Source organism: Pristiophorus japonicus, chromosome 4 (assembly GCF_044704955.1).
Source record: "Pristiophorus japonicus isolate sPriJap1 chromosome 4, sPriJap1.hap1, whole genome shotgun sequence".
NCBI classification, from domain to species: Eukaryota; Metazoa; Chordata; class Chondrichthyes; family Pristiophoridae; genus Pristiophorus; species Pristiophorus japonicus.
Genome location: NC_091980.1, coordinates 275,749,749 through 275,775,861, shown reverse-complemented (window position 1 = coordinate 275,775,861; position 26,113 = coordinate 275,749,749). Strand labels below are relative to the sequence as shown.

Here is a 26,113-nt window from a genome sequence, read left to right as displayed (position 1 = left end):
CTTAAAAATGTATTTCCAACTGTTAATCAGTACACAGTCAATAAAGCAATTTTAAGTAGATGCAATTTCAGATTTTTTTGTTAAAATTTTTAGTTAAAATTGCAGTTGTTCACCCCACCTGCTCATTATAAACTTGGTTGCATTTATTCATGGGGAGGAATGCATCTTGCAAGACATAAACCAGTTAGAATGTGAAATGCATAGATTCTCATTGGTGCTGTGAAAGCACCAGGCAACCTGGAACCCTTTTGAGGAAATTCACTAACGCCTTTATCTACACAGTAAGATTGTCTCACAGGAAGGTAAGAACGGCCCGGATTTTGCAGCCAGCAGCAAAGGGGCCAGCAGCAAAGGGGCAGAGTTCATTGCTAATCTCAAAAAGCTGCCCTTAAAGATTTAGCAAGGTCTAGAACATCGATTTTTTTTTTTTTTCTTCCCTCCCCTTTTTTTTAATATTCGTTCATGGGATGTGGATGTTGCTGGCAAGAACGGCATTTTATTGCCCATCCTTGATTTCCCTCGAGAAAGTGGTAGTGAGCCTTCTTGAACTGATGCAAATGAGTGGCTTGCTAGGCCATTTCAGAGGGCAGTTAAGAGTCAACCACATTGCTGGGGGTCTGGAGTCACATCGGCCAGACCAAGTAAGGACGGCAGATTTCCTTCCCTAAAGGACATTAGTGAGCTAGATGAGTTTTAAAAGACAATCTGGTAGTTTCATGGCCACTATTATTGACACTAGCTAGATTTATTTAATTAACTGAGCTGCCATGGTGAGATTTGAACTCTCCAGATCATTAGTCTGGGCCTCTGGATTACTCATCTAGTAACATAACCATTATGTTACCGTACCCCCATTCCATAGAAACATAGAAAATAGGTGCAGAAGTAGGCCCTTCGAGCCTGCACCACCATTCAATATGATCATGGCTGATCATGCAACTTCAGTACCCCATTCCTACCTTCTCTCCATACCCCTTGATCCCTTTAGCCGTAAGGGCCACATTGTTGTTCGAGAAGAAGGTAAGGTTAACATCTGAACCAGTTGTGACGAAAGGTTAACCCTGCCTCTCTCTCTCCGCAGACGCTGCCTGACTTGCCTGGTGTTTCCAGCACTTTCTGTTTTTGCTCCAGTTTCCTACTTATTGGGTGGCTAGAGAGAGCAAAAATATCCATAAGAATTTCTAAAACTGTGTTGCATAAGAACATAACATAAGAATTAGGAACAGGAGTAGGCCATCTAGCCCCTCGAGCCTGCTCCGCCATTCAATAAAATCATGGCTGATCTGGCCATGGACTCAGCTCCACTTACCCGCCCACTCCCCATAACTCTTAATTCCCTTATTGGTTAAAAATCTATTCCCTTATTGGATAAAAATCTATTCCTATGTGACTTTGAATCGGGTGCCATCTGTAGGGAATCTGTGGCATCCAGCAGCAGTAAAGTCATCAAGCAGGCTAATTAGCCAAGCAGGTTGAAGAATTCTCAGACAACAAATCAGGAAATAAAAAGCACAGATTACAATTCACTTTTTAATCATTTTACATAAAGCAAAATAAAGATTGGGACTTGTACATGGATTAAGGTAGAAGCTGAAATATTATAAAGAACCTTTTTTAAAAACACACAATTTTTATTATTTTAAAATCATGGAATTTTAAAATGTTATTCTGAGGGAATGATACCCCATATTTGTAAAATTAGTTTTTCGGGGCTGGAGAGTTTGTTCAGTGGTAATTATGACTTGGTACATTGTTAAAAGGTCAGTTACACCTCATTCAACAAAGCTTAACATTTTCAATGGTTATTACAGTGTTAATAATGTGCAAAAAGTTGCAAATTCACTTCAAATCAGTGATTCTGTGTTGATTACATCTGCGAAGACTGCAGCAGCGCACTCTGTGGAGGAGCAGAGTATCACTGACAGCAACTTCCAGATTTCCACGTTTAGCTGCGCATGTGTGGACGCCAGAAGTTGCTGTCTGTTTTACACAGCGCTGACCGTTTTGCCGTCACTATGATTGTAAACTCTGGGCCAATGAGTCAACTTGAAATTGGGTCACACACAAGTTGTCACAGATTCTTTTCCATTTGACAGGGATTTGAAAACCTCCCAAAGGGCGACGACCTAAACCTGTAAGACCCCCCCCCAACCCCTTCTTCCAGCATAGGCATCAAAGATTCAAACTGAAGGATGCTACCAAATTATTCTGACCACCACAGCATGTGGTTTCAAGCATGCCCTTAACTATTACCAACAACCTCGATGTATTTTCATGTAGTGTCATGTGGTAAACTGTTCAGCGACTTCATAAAATGTGTGTACTTTGCTAAAATTTTTTTTAATCAGTAATTTGAAGTTGGCCACACTTTAAAAAAAAAATAGAAATCTTGAGACTTCATAATTTTTTTTTGTTAGCCGTTTTAAAAGCAAGTACAAGTTGGCTAGATCATCTACTTTCTCTAAATTAGTGACATGCAGCCTATTGACTTGAATTATGCTTCTTGAAATTAAAAGCCAAACTGGTTCTATTTTCAGATAAATGATTGAAAGGGTTTTTGGGAGTTTTGGTTAAAAAAGATGAGGAGCTTGACGAGCTCCAGAAGTGGATTGGGAAGATTAGACAATTTACCGCTGGCATTCTGGTGCATTGACAGATCATCTCTTGTTTTCAGCATGCAATCTAGGGCAGTGATCAGGAGCACATAATTGACCACTGACATGGGGCTTAACTACTAGTAGCACACCAGGATTGAAAACTGGGATTGTAAATACAGCAGGCACATTGACCTTTCTTTAATGTAACACTTCTGTTTCATTTTTCTAGCTGTAAAATTTGATTTTAAGCTTGCTTAACTTCTGAGTTGGCTGGTTCCATGCTTGGGTCAACTGTTTGCCCTGAGATAACTGCGGACAATCCTTCAGACATTTTATTTTAGTTGTTTGGAAAGAGTAAAAATGACTTGAAATAAAAACATTAGAAATATAAAACCTGATCATTGGGCAGCACATTTGAAATATTAACTTGTCTTTTCTTTATACTGATGTTGATTGAGCTGTGGATTTCAGCATTGTTGCTTTGAATTGCACGTTTCCAGATTTTTTTCTTGTGCAAATTACTGGGGTGTTTTTCTAGACTCTTCATTGTGTTTGCCTTAAACTGCCACTGATGTTTTGTTTTGGATATTTCCAGAAATGGCTGAACAAACTGCTGCAATGACAGTTCTACATCTGATAACCTGCACCCGCTTCTGGAATTTGTAGCTGGTGAATTGGCGGCCAGAATGCTGCATTGTTTGACCTGAGAAAATGGGTGTTAATGCATCTAACTACCCTCACTCTTTCTCCCAGAGGGTAGGAGGAAATTCACAGGCTCAACAAACATTTATAGGTATGTTGTGTTTCATTTATCCACGATAATGTTTTGTGAAAGTAATGGATTTTAAAGTAAATTTAGGATATAGCTCTGGTAGGTTCCTTGATCTGGTTATAATAAACCTATTTCCGTCTCTTGATGACTGTGAATTATTTAGTGATAACTTTTTTAACATACTATTCTTGGGATGTGGGCAAAGCCCATTCCGAATTGCCCTGAGAAGGTAGTGTTGGGCCGTAGCTGCCGCCTTGTGGCAATAGTGCTGCTACAATGATGAGGTAGAGAATTTTAATACTGTAATGCATGGTCATAATCAGTGTTCCCTCTAAGCTGTGCTGCCGCACAGCAATGGGAAAGGTCCCTCGCAGGCTGCTCCCCGTCTTTTCCATTGTGAATACCGTGCATGCGCACATATTTAAAGGGACTGTACACTAAAAGAAACAGGACGCGCAGAACAAAGCACAGTTTACAGGGGACATTGGTCACAATGTGTTCATTTGAAAATATTGACCGTATAGATCAGGAAGCTCTTTGGTTGCATTCCTGGTCTGTGTTAAATTGGATCATCTTGGCTAAGGTACAATTTGTCAGGTTTTGGAGAGGAGCAGATCTAGATCGGCTTCACCCCTGATCGCAATCAATTGACCCTCCTTGAAGGATGACTGTGTGGCCATTTTGTGAGAACAGGATTGGACCTGTGTGCGTAATACTTCCCTATGGTTGAATAGCTTGCCACTCGCTATCTAAGTGTACACCTCAAAAGTGGCATTTGGGTGAGGTGATGGCACCTGTGAAAATGCCCCACAAAAAGGAATCTGCTTTCAGGAATAGAGAACAATGGCGAGAGAGGGGAGAGAAACAATGGCCTTGGCTTAAACTGCATAATGCTGAGATTGTTAACAACCATTTCAGTTAACAGTATGGAAAGGTTTGATAAAATCGACTTGCATTTTACATAAAAATTATCCAGCTGTTCATGACTGTCATTCTCTTGTTTCTGGCTTTCGCAGATTACAAATGAACAGATTTGTGTTTTTATTGGAGCAACAGCTGTTTGACATGTGCCACACTAAGCACAGTATGAATTTTTGTTTTTATTGCACAGGAACATCCTCCTATTTACATCAAGGATATGGATGCGAATCAAAATTATATAGCCTTGAACACAGTCACGAGAAACCACAAGACAAAAAGAAAAAGAGTTCTGGTCTTGCAACTCTGAAAAAGAGATTTATAAAAAGACGTAAATCGAATCGGTCTGCTGATCATGCTAAGCAGATGCGTGAGCTTCTTTCTGGATGGGATGTAAGGGATGTAAACGCATTAGTAGAAGAATATGAAGGCACTGCAGCTTTGAAGGAGCTTTCATTGCAAGGTAATTTGGCACGACCAGATGCACGGACCTTGCAAAGAGATCTAGCAGATCTTTATGAATACAAGTACTGCACTGATGTTGACTTAATATTCCAAGACACATGCTTTCCTGTACATCGTGCCATTCTGGCTGCAAGATGTCCCTTTTTTAAGACCCTGCTTTCATCCTCTCCCGAATATGGTGCTGAGATTATGATGGACATAAACACAGCTGGCATAGATTTGCCTATGTTTTCAGCGCTATTACATTATCTGTACACTGGAGAGTTTGGAATAGAGGATTCCAGGTTCCAAAATGTCGACATCCTGGTACAACTTACTGAAGAGTTCGGCACCCCAAATTCATTGGATGTTGATATGCGAGAACTTTTTGACAGTATGTGTTATTACGATGCTGTTCTCAGCTTTTCATCTGATTCTGAATTAGTGGAAGCATTTGGAGGAAGTCCGAGTTGTTTAGATGAGGAACTCTGTGGGCACAAGGCTGTCCTATCTGCACGTTCTCCGTTTTTTAGGAATCTTCTCCAAAGACGAATAAGGACCGGTGAAGAAATTACAGATCGAACTCTGCAGACTCCAACTAGAATCATACTAGATGAGTCCATCATTCCAAAGAAATATGCAAAAGTAATTTTACATTGTATGTATACAGATCTAGTGGATTTGTCTCTAGTACTGCATTGCAGCCCATCTGTAGGGAGCCTGAGTGAAGTCCAAGCGATGGTTGCAGGAAAAGGTAACATGTCAAGGGCTGAAGAAGCGATGGAACTTTACCACATAGCTCTCTTTCTGGAATTCAACATGCTTGCTCAAGGTGGGTTTACTATCATTTGAAATGGGCCTAAAATTTACATGCTGAAACATGTATGTATCTTTTATTTTCACTTCAATATTGGTAAGTGGGTCTAATTACAAGTAATAGTCAAAGTAAATGCTGGTGGTATGCTTTTACATTAAAAGCAAAAGTGCAATTTTAGTGTATTTAAGAACGTGTGAAATGCAACAATTAGAGCTGTAGAAGAGAAGTTGATTTTTTGCTACATTTTTGATAAAGATGGAACCTTGGGTGGATTAAAACTTGAAATTGATATCAGAATATTGCTTTCATCTGATCAAACTTGGATTGTACTGATTCAGTAAGTATCCTTTTAGCTGTGGGCATGCTACATGTTAACTGATCCCTTTTGGAATGAAAAAATGATGTGCAAAAATCTCAGTTGTAAAGTGCATCAAGCTAAGTTCATCAGTAATAAATAGTAGTGTACATTAAAACTCCAATAAATTTGCTGGAAGATTTGTTCACAGTAATTGGTTTTGATAAGAGAGGTACTTAAATTTTCCTGATGTAAAAAATCTTTTATAAGTGAATAGACTTGCCTGATTTACTTTTCTATTTCAAGCTACATTATCCAGCAGGGGGTCGGGCTGGAGGGAAGGGCTTTGCTGAAAGTATTTCTGACCCTGTCAGCCCAATCTCTCCAGTCTGGTGCAGCTGAACTCCTGAAAGTATCACCATGTGGAGTTGGAAGCTGCCATGAGAGGGGAGATCTCCAAAATAGGCCAGCTATTTCACAAAGGTCAGCTAGTGACCTTTGAATATGGACAGTTTCGTATTGCATATCATGACATCTGATGCTTCCAAATCCCCAACTGTATCTTGGATCCAGTCACATTCCAGTGTAAGCTAACCTTTTGTGCCACTTACTGAAATTTACCAGTGGGAGATGCAACTGCTGTTCCCTTTCCTCCCCTGAGCCTATTCACCTTTTCCTTGTGTGTGTATATGTGGATTGCAAGGGAAACTGCAATAGCTGCAGATGGAGGGCCCAGATTTATTAGCCATTTAGTATTTCCTCATTTTCAAGTGGAGCCCAGTTAGATTGCTATAAGTTTCAATAGCATTTCACCATTGTTGGGTGACAGAAGCATTCCGGGGCAAAGGACTGGAGACATTTCTGACCCATCAGGTAACTTGGTTCTTGCTGCTCATAGTAACAAGGCACATTCCCCTGCTTGCACTACAGCATGTTCTTCTCTGTCACCCAACAATGGTGAAATGCGATTGAAACTTATAGCAATCCAACTGGGCTCCACTTGAAAATGAGGAAATATTAATTGGCTAATAAATCCTGAGCCGCCCTCCTGCAGCTATTGCAGTTTCCCTTGCAACCCACATATACACACAAGGAAAAGGTCAATAGGCTCGGGTGGAAAGGGAACAGCAGTTGCATCTCCGACTGGTAAATTTCAGTAAGTGGCACAAAAGTCCACAAAACCAATTTCATATAGCATCTTAAATGTAGAAAAATGACTATAGTTTGAGGTGTAATCAAAAAAATGGACATCAAGCCAAAGGAGAGATTGGCAGTGGATGAACTAAAGCTTAGCCAAAGAGGTGGGTTTTAAGCAGGGCCTTAAACATAAGAAATAGGAACAGGAGTAGGCCATACAGCCCCTCGAGCCTGATCCGCAATTCAGTAAGATCATGGCTGATCTGATCATGGACTCAGCTCCACTTCCCCGCCCGCTCCCCATGACCCCTTATCGTTTTATTTATCTATTTCTGTATATTTCTCTCAAATTTATTCAATCTCCCAGCTTCCACAGCTCTGAGGCAGCCAATTCCACAGATTTACAACCCTCTAAGAGAAGAAATTTCTCCTCATTTCTGTTTTAAATGGGCGGCCCCTTATTCTAAGATTATGCCCTCTAGTTCTCGTCTCCCCTATCAGTGGAAACATCCTCCCTGCATCCACCTTGTCAAGCCCCCTCATAATCTTACACGTTTCGATAAGATCACCTCTCATTCTTCTGAATTCCAATGAGTAGAGGCCCAACCTACTCAACCTTTCCTCATAAGTCAACCCCCTCATCCCCGGAATCAACCTTGTGAACCTTCTCTGAACTGCCTCCGAAACATATCCTTTCGTAAATCTGGAAACCAAAACTGCACGCAGAAAGAGAGGAGTGGCTGAAGACACAACCATCAATGGTGAGATGAAGGGAGGGCGAGGGATATGCCATAGTCAGAAAAACCGAGTATTTTGGAGAGGGGGTGAATTGTAGGGGTGGGGGAGGTTCGAAATAGGATGGGGTGGAGCCATTGACGGATTTAAACACAAGGAAGAGAATTTTAAATTTGAGGTGTTGGGAGACCTATAGATCGGTGAGGACGGGATGAGTTGAAGTTTATGGAGGGCAGAAGATCGGAGGCTGTATGGGTGAGCTTTGGCATAGTCAAATGTCTTGAAATGACAGACATGGATGAGGGTTTCAGCAGCAGATGGTGTGGCCTGAGAGAGATGGAATTGGTGACTAGGGGGAGATACGGAGTTTGTGGCAGGAGCCAGAGACAGTGACTTTGATTTTTCCAGTGTTTAGCTGGGGCAATTGTGGTTCATCTAAAACTGGATGTTGGACAAAGCAGTCTGGGATGGCACAGAGGAAGTGGGGAGAGTAGGGGGATTTGGGTGGTGAGGGTTACAAGGATGTGGTCAGAGATTGACTCCGTGGGAGTAGAGAGGCCAGAGCAGGAAAGTGTAGGGGGGGTGATGAATCTTAGCGGGAGAGTTTATATGGAGGGAGATGCTTTGGGAGGGCAATAAATTCAAAAGAGGGCTGAAGTAGAGATTGTAATCACTGAGTCTGAGGAGTCGTTTAGTGCTGAGGTAGAAGATCTTGGGAAGAAACGGGGTTTAATTCTGTACTAGTTCTATCATGTATTTTATCCCCCATAAGATGGGTCCTTTCTCCCATTTACCCTTTTGCTTGGTGTCCCCAACAATGTATCTTGGCCAAAGAATAGCTTTGGTAAGTTTCCTGGACAGAACAGAATATTCAGTGTTTTAACTCTTATATAAATGTGTGAACACAAATCTACCTTGACTAAACCACGTGTAAAATTTGAGATGCAATTTAAACACTACATTATTGGGGCTATTGTATTAGCAGCAATATCAAGTGTTTTTAGGAACAGGAAAAGCCCATTGAATCCAAACACACCAGTTCCATTTCGCCACCACAATTTAAAAATTGCTCCAAACAATTCAGCAACAACAGCAGATCACTTGTGATGCTGATCACAGTAAGTTTGTGCATTACATGGCATTTTATTGAAGCAGATCTGTGTCCCTTTAAGGTCACAAAGCCAAATAGTTAAGAAACCCAGGTTGATGTCATTCAGTGTTTGTTGTCGAGGAATTTTGGCAACTGGAATATGCTTGTCAGTTTTAGGGTGGAGGTTAGAGGTCATGAGCACTTTTGAGTGTTTTGTACCTACATCTAGTGCACTCTTGCGGAGACATTGTTGGTGGTTTTCTCCAGCGAGTTGAGATGTCTACTGTAGATGGTCCACATCTCTGAGCCAAAGAGGGGGCACGGGTATTTCTACAGCCCTGTAGACCATAAACTTGGTACCTGATTTCAGGGCATGATCTTCGAACACTCTCTTCCTCAGGCGGCCGAAGGCTGCGCTGGCGCACTGGAGGCGGTGTTGAACCTCGTCGTCGATGTCTGTCCTTGCTGATAATAGGCTCCCGAGGTATGAAAAGTGGTCCACGTTGTCCAGGGCCGCGCCGTGGATCTTGATGACTGGGGGTGCAAGATCCTGCAAATCACCTGGGAGGACAGACGCACCATCGTTGGTGTCCTCGATCAGGCCAGCATCGACGCACTGACCACACTCGACCAGCTCCGTTAGGCGGGCCACATTGTTCGCATGCCTGACACAAGACTCCCAAAGTAAGTGCTCTGCTCGGAACCCCTCGCAGCAAGTGAGCCCCAGGTGGGCAGAGGAAACGTTTCAAGGATCCTCAAAGCCTCCTTGATAAAATGCAACATCCCCACCGACACCTGGGAGTCCCTGGCCAAAGACTGCCCTAACTGGAGGAAGAGCATCCGGGAGGGCACTGAGCACCTCGAGTCTCATCGACGAGAGCATGCAGAAATCAAGCGCAGGCAGCGGAAGGAGTGTGCGGCAAACCAGACTCGCCACCCACCCATTCCTTCAATGACTGTCTGTCCCACCTGTGACAAAGACTGTAATTCCCGTATTGGACTGTTCAGTCACCTGAGAACTCACTTTTAGAGTGCAAGCAAGTCTTCCTCGATTTCGAGGGACTGCCTATGATGATGAGTGCCTGGGAAGTGTGACGTGCAGCTTTTGATAAAATTGAGGGATGGCAGTGTGAGCTGCGAGGAGGATGTTTTGAGCGATTAAGCCGCTCAAACATGTGAGTTGAATAAACGCAATTAGAGAAGGGAACTATTTACCCACAGTTTGAGTAGACTGAATAACTTTTCCAAGCCACTTTTAAGCAGAAAGCACATGAGGATTTTTTTTGTAATTGATTGCTGATATGTGGTTTTTTTTTTTTTGCGCTCTGAGCCTACTTGATGCTAATGTTGAGGATGTTTCCAGTAGAGTGGATAAGGGAGAACCAGTTGATGTGGTATATTTGGACTTTCAGAAGGCGTTCGACAAGGTCCCACACAAGAGATTGATGTGCAAAGTTAGAGCACATGGGATTGGGGGTAGTGTACTGACATGGATTGAGAACTGGTTGTCATACAGGAAGCAAAGAGTAGGAGTAAATGGGTACTTTTCAGAATGGCAGGCAGTGACTAGTGGGGTACCGCAAGGTTCTGTGCTGGGGCCCCAGCTGTTTACACTGTACATTAATGATTTAGATGAGGGGATTAAATGTAGTATCTCCAAATTTGCGGATGACACTAAGTTGGGTGGCAGTGTGAGCTGCGAGGAGGATGCTGTGAGGCTGCAGAGCGACTTGGATAGGTTAGGTGAGTGGGAAAATGCATGGCAGATGAAGTATAATGTGGATAAATGTGAGGTTATCCACTTTGGTGGTAAAAACAGAGAGACAGACTATTATCTGAATGGTGACAGATTAGGAAAAGGGGAGGTGCAAAGAGACCTGGGTGTCATGGTACATCAGTCATTGAAGGTTGGCATGCAGGTGCAGCAGGCGGTTAAGAAAGCAAATGGCATGTTGGCCTTCATAGCAAGGGGATTTGAGTACAGGGGCAGGGAGGTGTTGCTACAGTTGTACAGGGCCTTGGTGAGGCCACACCTGGAGTATTGTGTACAGTTTTGGTCTCCTAACCTGAGGAAGGACATTCTTGCTATTGAGGGAGTGCAGCGAAGGTTCACCAGACTGATTCCCGGGATGGCGGGACTGACCTATCAAGAAAGACTGGATCAACTGGGCTTGTATTCACTGGAGTTCAGAAGAATGAGAGGGGACCTCATAGAAACGTTTAAAATTCTGACGGGGTTAGACAGGTTAGATGCAGGAAGAATGTTCCCAATGTTGGGGAAGTCCAGAACCAGAGGTCACAGTCGAAGGATAAGGGGTAAGCCATTTAGGACCGAGATGCGGAGGAACTTCTTCACCCAGAGAGTGGTGAACCTGTGGAATTCTCTACCACAGAAAGTTGTTGAGGCCAATTCACTAAATATATTCAAAAAGGAGTTAGATGAGGTCCTTACTACTAGGGGGATCAAGGGGTATGGCGAGAAAGCAGGAGTGGGGTACTGAAGTTGAATGTTCAGCCATGAACTCATTGAATGGCGGTGCAGGCTAGAAGGGCCGAATGGCCTACTCCTGCACCTATTTTCTATGTTTCTATGTTCTTTTGCCCATTGAGTGGATGGCTGAAAAAGAACATTTAAGCTGCATTTTCTCTTTTTCTTTCTATCCTCTTCACATGCACGCACACATTGGAAAAATTGGTTATGGCTAGAGTTTGACAGTATCATAAGTAACCAATTTGAACTTGCCTATTGGAGTACTACTTGTATTCTTGGGAGTAAAAAATACCCAGTGTGATGTGAGATCATTATAACCTTTGGAGATAGGACTTGTTTTACAAAGCCAACCTTTCAGTTTGCTTTTTTTATTTCAGTACTGTTTTAAGAAATTACAAATGCTTTCTTGGTATTCTCTCATGTCTTGGCTTTGTTTTGCTTCCTTAAACAATGTTAAGTTTGTCTTTTTAAAAATCTGATCAGGCATTAAGGAATGGTTTTAGCTTGTGCATTGTTTTTTATAACTTGGTACAGAATGAGGGCATTTGAGCTACATAGATTTAAGATTGAAAATGTCGAGGTCCAGACCTACAAAATTATTTATATGTACAAGTCAGACCCATTCAAAGGAAGCACTGACAGATCAGTGATCGTGTATCCAGTTTCTGCAGCTAACTGCTGGAGCATTTGAATTCGTATTACATGCTATGAGGGTCACGCCTTCAAAATTTACATGTTTGGATTAATTCTGTTCAAGCAAAATAAATGGTTTGCATAATATGGCCTGTGCAATTTGTCCATGAAACTAACTTGTATTGATACTGTAACGCACAGAGATGTTCCGTGAAAGTTTTTATCTTAATCCCACCTCCACATCTTTTTTACACTCCTTAAAAGCTGCCCTGTGTATTATATGTTCTGTATCTCTGCTGCTGGAATGTCTATTTGTAGCTGTAAGCACCTCATCTGTGGTGTCATCTTGGATCTCCTCTGTACTCTCTACGGGCCTGAGGTGCGCCGACTTTATAGACGAAAAACAGCACTGAAAACTTATCTCGGTATTCTCCCCGCTCCTTGGAACGTCGCAGGCCTTGGCATAGCGCAGCACAAACATTGGGGGTACGGAGCCAGGTCCCAACGCTGAAAACAGTGCCGGCTAGAGTGTGCACGCATGTGCAGTAGCTCCTCGCCCCCACAATCTCTGCGTGTGCTCTGCAGGCTGTGTGGGAGCGGTCTGAAGCACGCCGCCCCTAGCCTTGGCTGAATGGGCTCCCTCATCGGGGGCCCGCTGCCTTATCCTGCCACACCAGTAAAAGGTCTGAGAACCAGAACCCCAGCAGGTTGTCAGTGAAACCCTGCAGCTGGTTAGTATGCTGATGTTTTCCACAAGGAAATCAGTTTAGAAGTAGAAGATTGGGTTAGGTTAAGGTTAGGTGTCCAATGTCTGAAACAAATGGGAAGCATTGAGACAAATCATGCTGGCAATGTTCACAAGGCCACACAATACTGCACTTGGTCTATACATTGTGCTGAGTATTTATATGCCATTGGTTAGAATAAAGTAGGCCGCGCGATTGAAGGTACAGAAAGGAACTGTGTACGAGTAGTTTGGACAAGATTACTTTGTTTTTATTTGTTATTGATTGATTGCTTATTACTTTGGTCTTGGTGCTTTAGGTGCAGGGTTCCTTCTATTTTTTATTAATTAATTGCTTCTTTTTGTGCTTTGTAAGTCGGTGCTAGGTGCAGGTCCTTTCAGCATCCTTGTATTTTTTATTATTGAATGCTTATTTTTGTGCTTTTAGTGCTTGGTGCTTTAAATGTACTGCTTTGTTTAGTGCTTAGCGCTTTAAATGTACTTATGCATCTTTAATGTTGCTGTGAAGATGTTTAGTGCTTTGCAAGGTCTTCTCACTTCCTTTCTGCACCCCCACCCCCCCCCCGGCCCCCAATCTCTGGCTATTTCTTAACTCCCTGCAAGGTTTTTCTGTGCGGCCACATACACTGGCCTAAGTTAGTTTGGAGTAACCTTTAGCTGTCTAAACTGGCTTAAATGGCCAAAACAGGCGTAAGTGGCTGGTTTCGCCCCCTTTTGGAAAAAAAAACTAAACTTTTTTAAAAAAAAAACCTAATTAACTCACTTACACTGGAGCAAATTAAATGGGCAGAATTGTGATTTTTAAGATACTTCAAAAAAATATAGTTGCTCCAAAAGAAATGGAGCAACTCCTGGGCAAACTTGGCCCTACGGCCCTAAGCTGGATAAAACATTCCAAATGTGCCCTAACCAATAATTCATCTGGGGTTAGCAGTACGGAACTATTTACTTTGGTACTCTATACTCCTATTTTTTTTTAAATGTAGGATTTCCTGTTCTTTTTTTAACTTGTTTTCACTTTTTTAAAGATTTGCATATCTGAACCCGGTGTCTCTACTTCTGTATCCTTTTTAAAAAAATGTTACCAGTTCTCCTCCTTCCCCCCACCCCCAAATTTGTCACCTCACATTTCTCTTTCTCTTTACTTTTAAATTTCATAGACCTTTTGAAATTATCGACATGAAGCCAAGTTAGACGAATAAAGAACCGGACTTATTTCAATAAAATACTTGTAGCTCCAATCTATTTGAGTATCAAACGTGGCTGGCTTAGGGCACTGTCGCCATATAAAGCCAGCACGACTTTCTTCCACTCCACCCAGCTTATGGCTAGCTGCTGCACCCTTCCCACGTAATCTTGCTTCTCACAGGCCCTTCTCTACATTGCTTTGCCAGGTTGATTTTCTATCCTCTTATTCAGCTGCTATTTCATTGCTTTGCATAGATTATTTCATGATGACCACATCACAAAGCTAGCTGGTGTACCTTTGCTTTGTAAGTTTGGTTTACTGCTTATTTCCTTGCTCTTTCTCTAACTGCCTTGTTTGTCATTTTATCTGCCCACCTGATCCTGACATTCGAAGTCTCAAGTGTCCAGTTTCCTTTCTGTACTTAGTCAGGTTTCAGTACAGTATAGTAGGAGGGACAAGGTGTTGCTATAACATAGTGTTATTTATTTTGATGAATAGTTTAGTATTTATCCAGATGTTTTGCACTTTGTTATAAGCGCCATCTACTTTGCCAATTTTAATTGGTCATTTTTTACAATATCACTTGCAGAGAATATTATATTATATACACCATTGAACAATGTTGTTCGATCCACCGATTAGGCCTCAGTTGGAGTATAGCGTTCACACTTTAGGAAGGATGTCAAGGCCTTCGAGTGGGTGCAGAAGAGAGTTACTAGAATGGTACGAATTATGGGGATATTGGTTGGAGTTGGGAATGAGCTGAGGACATTAGTTGGGATGGGGAGGAGATTTGGATATTGAGTAGGATGGGGGAGGAGCTGAGGATGTTGAGTGGGGTTGGGGAAGAGCTGAGTATATTGGATGCAAAATAGATACCAAAAGACAGAGGTTGAACAAAGAGGCCAGCAGTTAGTTAAAATAAATAAATTCACCAACTTATTCGAAAAGCAGCAGTATAATGTTACAATTGAGGAAGGATATTCTGCAAAAAATCTTCAGATATTCTGAAAATTCCAAAACCTACAGCTGGAGATGGCTGCCTTTTATTAATTGGCTTTATTATTCTATTAAATTGATGCTTTAAGAAACATTTTGCTAAACAACATCCCACAATAGACATTGGAACACTTTCAAACTGGGCAGTTAAGTGGCAAATGAACTTTAAAATAGATGAATGAGAGTTGATGCACTTTGGTAGGAAATTAGAAACATCATCGGGGTAGTGCAGTTGATGTTGTAGAATCATAGAATGGTTACACCACAGAAGGAGGTCATTCGCCCCGTCGAGCCCATGCCGCTCTCTGCAAAAGGGATGAGTTCACTGATGTTTCAATGGAGGACCCGATATTCCAGTCCTGAACTCCAGGGGTGGAAGATGCCTGTGCGTGGAATTTTTTAACGTGTGGTGACTGTTGCACATCAGCCACCACACGGGCTTGACAGAGCTAGGCCTTTATCCAGTGGCAAGGGTAAACCAGGACGACTGGAGGCCTGCTCTGTTGCACAGACCTAGTGCGTGCACACATCGCAGTGTGGGCAGGCCCGTGCTGCCCCTGGGACCCTCTGCTCTTCTGGGCCCTGCACCCTCATTTGCTGCACCTCCGTCACGATCTCCCGCCGCTGATCTCTCACCACTCCTCCGCCAGGATCTCTCGCCGCTCCTCCGCCACAAGCATTTGCTGCACTTCCGTCGCGATCTCTTACTGCAACTCTACACCAAACATTCGTCGCACCTCCGCTGCAATCTCTCACCACTCATCTCTTTTCACATCTCAGCCACGATCTCTCACCGCACCTCCGCCACGCTTTCTCGCCACTCATCCACCGCGATCTTCTCTCTCCGCCGATGTGCCTGGGCCCTGCCGAAGTTCTTGCACATGCTCCAAATGGCAAACTGGGCCTTGATGATGTCACCCAGTCGCCCACCTCGAAATTGTTGCATACTTGGAACGGTTCACACTGGAGGTTGTAGTGGTATGTCCACGATGTTGCAGGGTTTGTATTAAGAGTACAAAAGCAAGGAAGTTATGCTAAACCTTCACAAAACACTGGTTAGGCTTCAGCTGGAGTATTATGTTCAATTCTGGGCACCGCACTTTAGGAATGATGTCAAAGCTGTGGAGCCTGTGCAGAAGAGGTGTACAAGAATTGTACCAGGGATGAAGGACTCCAGTTATGTGGGAGACTTGAGAAGCTGGGGTTGCTCTTGTTGGAGCTGAGAAGGTTGAGGGGCAATTTGATAGGTGTTCAAAATCATTAAGTGTTTTGATTGAGTAAAGGAGGAGAAACTGTTACCAGAGGCAGAAGAGTCATTAATCACAGGACAGATTTAAGATGATTTGAAGAACCAGCGGTGACGTGAGGGTATTTTATTTTTTTAGTTATTCTGATCTGGAATGCACTGCCTGAGAGGATGGTGGAAGTAGATTCAGTAGTAACTTTGAAAAGGGAATTAGATAAATACTTGAAGGGGAAAAAAAATCACAGGCTATGGGGAACGAGCAAAGGAGTAAGACTAATGAGAGAGGAAGAAAGGCAGGCTTGGATTTATATAGTGTCTTTCACGACCACCGGACGTCTCAAAGCGCTTTACAGCCAATGAAGTACTTTTGCACTGTAATTACTGTTCTTTCAATCAGTACCTTCTTTCAAAGAGCCGGCACAAGCATGATGGGCCAAATGGCCCCATCTGTGCTGTTATCATTCTGTGATTCTATATAAAGAGTAATTTTTAAAGTTATTTATGCCTAATGTCTTTGGATAACCACGCCTTTATCAAAAGGATAATATGCATCTGACTATATTGAAAATAATGTTTAAGTTGCATTTTTACAGGTTGTGAAGATATTGTGATGGAGAGTATCTCCCTGGACACCTTGATTTCCATTCTGAAATGGAGTTCGCAGCCTTACGGCTCTAAATGGGTTTATCGACAGGCACTTAATTTCTTATGTGAGGAGTTCACTTCAGTCATGATCTCGGATGTGTTCTTTGAACTCAGCAAGGACCACTTGCCTACTGTCCTTCAGTCAGACTATTTGCAGGTATTGACTTATGTTTCTTTCATCTGGCACAAATTGAGAAAATACTGAACTTATAGTTTGACAAAGCTGATTGCCTAATGTACAAGCTTAGAAATTTCATATTGGAGTGAGTCACGGTGCATAACTGACCATAATTTGGTAATAAATTGCCAATTCCATTTAGATCATAAGAATAACTATTATAGGAAATGGAAAACTTAGTCTGCCTGTTTACACTCTCTGCCAAATGTGGAACTGAATTTCATTTACCAGAACTGATGTACCTCACCTTGAGCACAACAATTCGCCCAGATCAGCTAACAAAACCGTTCAAAATATTTTTAGGAATGCTTTTGATAAAATGTTTCATATACTCAACAAATGGGAGGATGCCTTTAAGTGCATAAAATGTTTAATGTGGGTGTAACATTTTAACTGCTCCAGGATTGCTGGAGAGTGTACCTTCCTACTGCAACACAAAAATGACTGTTTAGAATTGCCCCTCCATATTAAAATCAATTTAAGATTGTTTCCAAAATGAGAGAGAACTAAAATTGGCTTAATTTCAGTTTACTCTTTATATTATGTTGCCTTCCTCTAAACACAAAAGGAGTACTGCTTACATAAGACCTATTCAAGCATGCAGCGTGACTTCATTATTACAGGGATAGGATTAGAGATAACTGAAGCCTTTGTCTTAACTGCATTGAACCAGTCATAATGTAAGCAGTTATATTCAATTTTTGTTGCAACAAAATTGTAATACTTCAAGATAAACTTTCATGATTTTTAGTACATAAATAGTGCAATAAAGGAGAGTACATTTAAATGTAATTGTGGAGGCACATGCTTTAACATGTGATTCAAACATGCGGTTTGTAAATTTCAGAACTCAGATCTTGAGAAGTGTCTAGTGTTTCATATTTAAAAGGCTCCAAATCGTCATTTATGTATATGCAATGATGTGCAATTTCAGGAGATTCATGCAAACTGCAGGTTGGGAAAGTTATTTTGTACTGGAACGTCCATTAAATGCTCAGAAAATACAAGGGGATTCTTCATTCTGCAGAGGAGAAACCTCCACGATGGTATCATACTATTAACAGTAAAAGGATCAAATCTGGACACTCCCATCTCTTGACAAAGGCATCATTCTCTTGCATGAGTGATACAGGTTCAGAGTTATAATTTAACTCATTCCTGTCCTATTTCTCTCTCATCCGTTGCTCCCTCATTTTATAAAAAAATTACGGCTTCCACCAGGGAAACTTGGGGGATATTGGTGATGCCACACCTGGAATACTGTGTACAGTTTTGGTTTCCATATTTAAGAAAGGATATACTTGCTTTGGAGGCAGTTCGGAGAAGGTTCACTAAGTTGATTCCGGAGATGACTGGGTTGACGTATGAGGAAAGGTTGAGTAGGTTGGGCCTCTACTCATTGGAATTCAGAAGAATAAGAGGTGATCTTATCGAAACATATAAGATTATGAGGAGGCTTGACAAGGTGGATACAGAGAGGATGTTTCCACTGATGGAGGAGACTAGAACTAGGGGGCGAAATTTTAGATTAAGGGGTCGCCCATTTAAAACTGAGATGAGGAGAACTTTCTTTAGAGGGTTGTAAATCTGTGGAATTCACTGACTCAGAGAGCTGTGGAAGCTGGGTCATTGAATAAATTTAAGACAGAGATACAGTTTCTTAACCGATAAGGGAATAAGGGGTACTGGGGAGCTGGCAGGGAAGTGGACCCGAGTCCATGATCGGATCAGCCATGATCGTATTAAATGGTGGAGCAGGCGTGAGGGGCTGTATGGCCTACTCCTGCTCCTATTTCTTATGTTATGTTCTTAACGAGAGAGACCTTCAGAGTTGTCACGAGATTGTAGCATTGTGTGCTCTTCGTGAAAATAGCAGATTTTTGCCATTGTATAAAAATGTTTGTCTACATAGACGTAATTTCTATATGGAAATAAGTTTAGGCAACATACCATTATTTAAGTATCTGCTCAGAATATCCAAAAATCTGATTTTGGAATGCAATTTTACCACAAATAAGCAGGAATCCAGGACTTTGAATTTCTATCCTGGACAATTGGGAATAAAGAATAAATGCCACTATCAATTATTCTTTAAATTCTGCCTTTTTTGTTACTGTGTGCTTAGGGCGGGAAGTAGTTTCTCGAGGGTATACAACTTTTGGCAATAGTTGAGGCGTTGCAACTTTAAACTGAGTTTTGTAAATCCTATTTTGTGCTGCAAGTATTTTTTTTTATATGACGTTCTTTGCACTAAGTCTCACATCCTTTTGTCATTATATCCTTTTGTTGAGCATTGAACAATTAAAAATATTAATTGGAGTTGATAACTTAGTCTATGAATGCATCTAAAGCACATATACGGGTTAGTTTTAATGGCCCCAAGTTTCCACATGATTTGCTCCTGATTTTTAGGAGCAACTGGTGTAGAACGGAAGTATCTTAGAAATCGGAATTCTCGTCATTTAGTTTGCTCCAGTTCTAGTCAGTTAGAACAGTTTCACTTTGGAACAGAATTTTTTTTTCAAAAGGGGGCGTGTCCGGGCACTTGCGCCTGTTTTCAAAGTTTCGGCAGTGAAAACTTACTCCAAACTAACTTAGAATGGAGTATGTGAAGATTTTTGTACGCTCGAAAAAACCTTGTCTACACTTTAGAAAATCAGGCGTAGGTTACAAATCAGGCATAGGGAATGGTGGGTGGGGGGGGGTGTTTAAAGGGAAGTTTACAAACATTAAACGCTTCAGTTTTACAAATAAAGAGCCATCATCAATAATAAATGATAAATACATCAATAAATCAACCAATAAATCAATCAAAAAAAATTAATAAGAAATAATTTTTTTTTTAAATCAATAAATAAAACATTTTCTACTTACCGACTGCAGCACCGGGAGCCCTCCAACAGCATGCTGGGATGCCCCCCTCAGTGTGTCTCTGTCAGTGTCTCTATCTCTCTGTCTGTCTGTGTGTCTCTCATTCTCTATCTGTCAGTGTCTGTGTTTCAGGGAGAAGGGGGAGGGATGGGGGAGAAGGGGGAGGGATGGGGGAAGAAGGGGATAAGGGGGAGGGATGGGGGAGAAGGGGGTAAAGGGGAGATGGGGGGTGGGGGAGGAGAAGGGGGAGGGAGGCTGAACGGGCCGGGCCCGAGACTTCGGGCAGGGCCCGTCCCCAGCACCAGATTTACAGGTAGGTGGCGTTGGGTCGGGTCGGTGGGGTGGTGGGAGGGAGTTCGGTTCGGGTCGGGGGGAGGGAGGTCGGGTTGGGTTGGGTCCGGTCCGGAGGCGGTGGGGGGGGGGGGACACGGGACGGGTGTCGGGTCCGGTGTGGGGGGGAGGGGGGCGGTGGTGGTGGTGGTGGTGTCGGGTCCGGGGGGGGAGCGGGAGTAGAGTCGGGTCGGGAGAAAGCAGGAGCTGGCCGTGGGAGGAGCCTTATTCACGCAGCCCCAGTGAGGCCATTGGGCCAGGGCTAGGGGCTGCGTGCTTCGGGCCCCTCCCACACAGTTTCGGGCGCCTGGAGCTACTGCACTTGCGTGCCCTCTGTAGCGCGCATGTGCAGAGGTCCCGGCACTGTTTTCAGCGCAGGGACCTGGCTCCGCCCCCTACAGCTCCTGCTGCGCTGCGCCGAGGGCCAGAGGACCTGCAGGGAGGAGGAAAATCTGGAGGGTTTTTTTAGGCGCACTTTGTGGCACGAAAAACGGGCGTCCAGGTCAGGACTGCGCGGCTCGAAACTTGGGCCCAATGTGTTTCTAATAAATATATTTGAGATCAATTTTAAAAGACATTTTTGGCAAGTACTTTGAGCTTTGAATACTTTTAGGATTTGTTTATTGTCCTTTTGGGGATCATGCTAAAGGGTTGTTAGTGGTTCAGGTGTAAGCAATTGCTGAATATACATTTACTGCAATAGACGGCCAGAATGAATTGGTTCTGAATATCCTGTGTGATATAAGCTTCTTTTTACAATGTGATTCTTGACATTTTTCATTAGAAGTTAACAATATATACATTTTATTTAAGGCTAGTGAGCAAGATATCCTGAAATACATGAATAAATGGGGAGAGCACCAGCTCATCAAACAAATGGCAGAAAGAGGTGAGAATATGTTTATAAATTTAAAATTATTTTCTTAAACTAGTTAAACGTAATGCACGAATACAGACTTCAAAAAGTCATTGTGTTAAAATGCAGAACTTGAAGATGACCCTTATTTCACGTCTTTTGATGTAAACAAAATCTGTCTCTGCTGCATACAATTATTTCAAAGGGTCTGTGCTTGTTTTGAGATGGTGGTATTTCTGCAGCAGATTAAGCTTTCAATATCTAACTTTAATGTGCTTGATTTATACAGATGATTAACAGACAAAACTAATCTAGATTCAATTCAAATGAACTTATTTTTCTGTAGCATTTACTTTCAATCATCATGGTGTACCTGACTGGCTGAAACTTGCTGCACCATGCTGAATCCACTGAGCGAATTGTGGAAAATAACATCAGAGTATGGATTAGAGGAATGTGAATTCTTGCATCTAAACCCACATAAATTAAAGTTCTGTAATATGATCTGGAAATGTATATTTTTGGAAAGGAAAAATGAATTGGAATGCTTTTTGAACACAAGAATGTTGGCATCAGCAACTAATTTGTACTTCTGGGATGATGCTTCCTACTTGTTGAGTTCTATTTAGTGTGTGGTCATTTTGCTTTTTAAAAAAAAACACACATCCTGTTATTATTTTTTGGATAATTAAAATGCACAAGATATGGAAGTACTGAGTTTTGTTCTGTTTTTTTTTGAGAGAATTTTATTGATTGCCACATTCAAAGCAAATTATTGATTGGGTGAGACTTTATGTTTTAATTTAGTCCTTCCCGGTTTTAAAAAATAATCGGTTTCAGAACAAAATAATTTAAGAATAAAGGAAGTCCACCAGCATGAAACATCATTCTGGCCCTGTTGCAGGAATTTGTGTGTTTTACTGCTTTTTTTGCCATTTTTTTGTCCTCTAAAACCTGTATCTCTCCAACCTCTTGCTTAATCAGAAATGGACCCAGTTCCCTTTTTGAATATACAAATTAAGCTAAAACTAACTGCATTAGGTCCAAGTCTGTTTGTAAGATAACAGAGTGTTAAGAGGCTATTCCTTCAATTCAATTCATGACTTCTATTGTACTCCCCGGTTCTCCTATCCTAGTCGTGCACAAAATACCTCTCTACATAAATGCAATTGATTCCCTTCACTTTAAAAGCTTGGGTTATGTGTATTTCTATACTGCTTCATCTTCAGTCACCCTTTTTTCATTCTGAATTCTCAACATCTTGCGGTAATTTCATAATTACTGTGGTCAAGGATTATGAATCGATGTGAGCTCGTGAACTTGCTGGCAAAGCGCTTTATTATTTATTCAAAATGCATAGCAATCATTGGTTTTCAACTTGTCAAAACTAGCAGCTTCCCCTCGAACAAAGACCAAATTCTTCATAAACTTGAGCTCATCCAAAACCTTGCTGCCCGTTTCCTAACTCACAGCAAGTTCCATTCACACATTGCGCCTGTGCTCGCTGACTTGGCTCCCGGTCTGGCAGCGCCTCAATTTAAAAATTCTCATCCTTGTGTTCAAATCCCTCCACCACCTTGCCCCCTCCTATCTCTGTAACCTCCTTCAACCCTACAACCCTCTGAGATATCTGCACTCCTCCAATTCTGGCCTCTTCATATCCTCGATTTTCATTGCTCCACCATTGGTGGCCGTGCCTTCAACTACCTAGGCCCTAAGCTCTGGAATTCTCTCCCTAAACCTCGTCACCTCTCTATCTTGCTCTCCTCCTTTAAGATGCTCCTTAAAACCTACCTCTTCCACCAAGCTTTTGATCACCTGTCCTATTGTCTCCTTATGTGGCTCGGTGTCAAACTCAGTTAATGCTCCTGTAAAGTGCCTTGGGATGTTTTTACTATGTTGAAGGCGCTATATAAATGTAAGTTGATTGTATTTACAAGTTGTTTTCTTTTGCATTCTGACCATTTGCAAATACAATTATAAGGGTTTCTATTAATGTTTTGTGTTTTGTTTTAGAGCCAAACCTGCTGAGTGGAACTGCGCACAGTGTAAACAAGCGAGGTGTAAAGCGACGTGATCTTGACCTAGAGGAACTAAAGGAGATCTTGTCCCCACTACTGCCTCATGTTCGCATAGATCATATCCTTCCCACAAACAGCGAGGTTCTTAATGATGCTGTAGGTTTAGTGTTTGTTTTTTCTTTTAAAGGGAATTATGATGTCTGAATTTTAAGGATTTTCTCTGTCTCTTAATTATTTTGCTCATTTTTACCATACTGTCTGATTCCATGGGTGAGAGATCTAGGAGACCTCTTGCCCAATGCCTCTAGCAGTGGTTCGCTGTAACTGGCTTCTGTGATGTGTGCAAGTGGAGCCTGTGGCTGATTGTGAACACTCTTGCTGTGTTCTGTTGTATGCTTCTCTCTGCCTCCTTTATTGTTGCCCTCCAATGCTTTGATTCATAACACTGCCATCTGGCAACACATTAACAGAAAACTAGCTAGTGCCAGCTGGACTATACATGGGGAATACATAATCTAATGAGTGCAGAGCATGCACATTTTGTTTGGAACTGCAGCACTCAACAAATAGTAGTCATGCAAATATAGTGATTAATGTTACGGCAATAATGACTTTGGGTGGGTGGGGGAAATTTCATTCTACTACTATCCTCGCATCACTAAATGCAGTAGAACTATACTTGCTATTCTACCGAGGGAGCACTATAAATGCAAGACTATAATGTCATTGCATAGCTTATTTCAAAATCTGTTTCATTTAGTGAGGTTTACATAGTAAAACCAGGAATTGTAAACCAGTAGAAAAGTTGATACCTTTCAACAATGCCATTTTTGTTCTTTAGATAAAGAGGGGACTGATTAGCACACCACCATCAGATATGCTACCAACAGCTGAAGGTGGAAAATCTCATGCTTGGCTGCGTCAGAAGAATGCTGGGATATATGTGAAGCCTCGCTTATTTGCACCATATGTGGAGGAGGCAAAGGTACACTTGGACAAAAGTAGATCATGTTCCAAAGCTGGAAAGATGTGTGTATTAAATACAATGTGCTTTTCAATTTAGTGCCTCCAGTATTAATTGATATTAGCCATAAATTATTTTCTATTTGATTCTTTATTCAAATTGTCATAGTATAAAGTACTTTATTCTTCTCCCAAATATCCAAGAGCTACAGTAGATTTAGAATATAATCCACAAGAAGTGCTCCAGCTTGGCTTGCTGATCACTTTGTAGTACGATGCAGAGCTCAAATTTGGCACAGTACTACCATGTTCTGTATATCCAGTTATAATATGACATGTCACAGTCAGTCCTGCTGGGGTCCTGTATTGTGTACTAAACAGCTTACTAGATTAACTGCCTGAGAGATCTGGCACCGGGAGACCTGATGAGGGAAAGAAATGCCTCCAAAATAAGAATGAATCAGAAATGATGGCAACAACTGAAATAACTAAAGTTTGAGGTTTGAATTTAATTTTTAAAATACAAACTTAGGTTTTAATTTTGATGCATCAATTTTCATTGTAAATTTCTGATTTCTAATACTGACTGTCATTTATCACTCTTAAAATGGGAAAAGCTAAATTAAATAAATGGGAGACAAAATAAGAGTGCAACTGAATAAAAGATTGAGTCTATATCTAAATAAAATATGAATGCATTATAAGTATTAAATAGTAACCGTTTCAGTGAGGCACAAATATTAATTAAAACTTTGGTATCATGTCTGCTATATCAGAATCGAACTCTTGAATTCTATCTTGTCTGTATATACTGTTGTTGCAGTCCAATTGGTTGCTACTGTCAGGAGGTTGAGTTTGCCTGCATTCATTACATTCAATTTCATGTCAATAAGAAGCTGCAGCTCGATTTTGTCTGACAGTTCTGTAGTTTTGTCTTGTAATTGTCCAATTAATCGCACTACATTTCCTGACTAGTGTTTGGACCATTTTAATCTGTGCACTGCCAGGATAATATATGAATGAGATGGTTAACTTGTGTGGAATGTTATCTTTCAGAAATGTTTGTATTAAATATTTCAGGTGTGTGTGCGCACATCCTTGGTTACTTTATGTATCCAGTAGCATGTGTTATGAAGTGAAACTTTTGGCGAGTGTAATTCAGTTAAAAATAGCAACTTGTTTTACATATTGACACCAATATGAACTCAAAAAAAAATCCTACTGTTTTAATTTACTCAGTCTTGATATTAAATGAGTAATGCAATGGACTTTTCAGAAAGGACAAAAAAACTTTTTATTTCAGAGTAATTTTAAGCCCTTATAAATCAGCATGATCCATTCATATTTTCTTGTTACATCAATAATCTCAAGTATTAAATCAGATTGAAATCAAGTCGAGAGACTTGCAGCCTTCAATATGGTGGTTCCATTTAGAATGGACGTTCTTGATGGAGTAATTCTAATTTAAAAAAAATTCTCTGATGTATTCAAGTTACACCGAGGGACATATGGTTCTAAAATGCTGTGACTTAGAGTGGTAGTATGTAGATTTGTGTTGGTAATTCTCCACACTACCAATTTGTTGCAACAATATGCAAAACTGATGGCATAAGCACTGCTTCAGATAGGGTAGGAAATATAAGTAATAGTCAGCTGGTGTGTTCTTCTGCACTTCTGGCACTGTTGGTAGTGACTGGAGAGTAAATTGCCTGTTTGCCTCATTGGAAATGGTGTGTGATAGAAGGAGGCTTGGAGTTGTACAGGAAGGATAACAGAATGTTCATCTCCCAAACAGTCTTTAATGTTAAGTTGATGAGCTTCATACTGAGAATTAGAGATTAACCCTACTTCCTGCTAAATTATTAATTATAAACACATATGAAAATAAAAGATGTGCTGCTATGATTGAGACCTTTTAGGTTTTAGGGTATTTGAATTGCTAATGATTGCAATAAAGACTGATTTGCTTTTAGTTTTGAAATCTTTCTATCATAACAGTAATGTGGTTTAATTAGAATAATTCACACTTTAGTTTCATTTTCACATGTTTAGCAATTCAGTTATAAGAAATCGATTTTCTTTACTCATGAAGTTATACAATCACTGCCCTTGTATGATGATTATTACATGAATTTGTGTTC

At 41.3% G+C, this 26,113-nt stretch overlaps 1 protein-coding gene across 2 annotated transcripts in view; it reads left to right on the top strand.

Moving 5' to 3' along the window:
• Window positions 1-26,113, top strand: part of btbd7 (BTB (POZ) domain containing 7) — a 52,256-nt gene that overhangs the window by 15,546 nt on the left and 10,597 nt on the right. For both annotated transcript variants that reach the window (XM_070879513.1, XM_070879514.1), the window contains 6 exons: window positions 3,193-3,390; window positions 4,481-5,563; window positions 16,702-16,910; window positions 20,946-21,021; window positions 23,005-23,165; window positions 23,851-23,994. In XM_070879513.1, coding sequence (XP_070735614.1) covers window positions 3,309-3,390; window positions 4,481-5,563; window positions 16,702-16,910; window positions 20,946-21,021; window positions 23,005-23,165; window positions 23,851-23,994 — 1,755 coding nt within the window. In that variant the 5' untranslated portion in view covers window positions 3,193-3,308. The remainder of the gene's footprint in view (window positions 1-3,192; window positions 3,391-4,480; window positions 5,564-16,701; window positions 16,911-20,945; window positions 21,022-23,004; window positions 23,166-23,850; window positions 23,995-26,113) is intronic.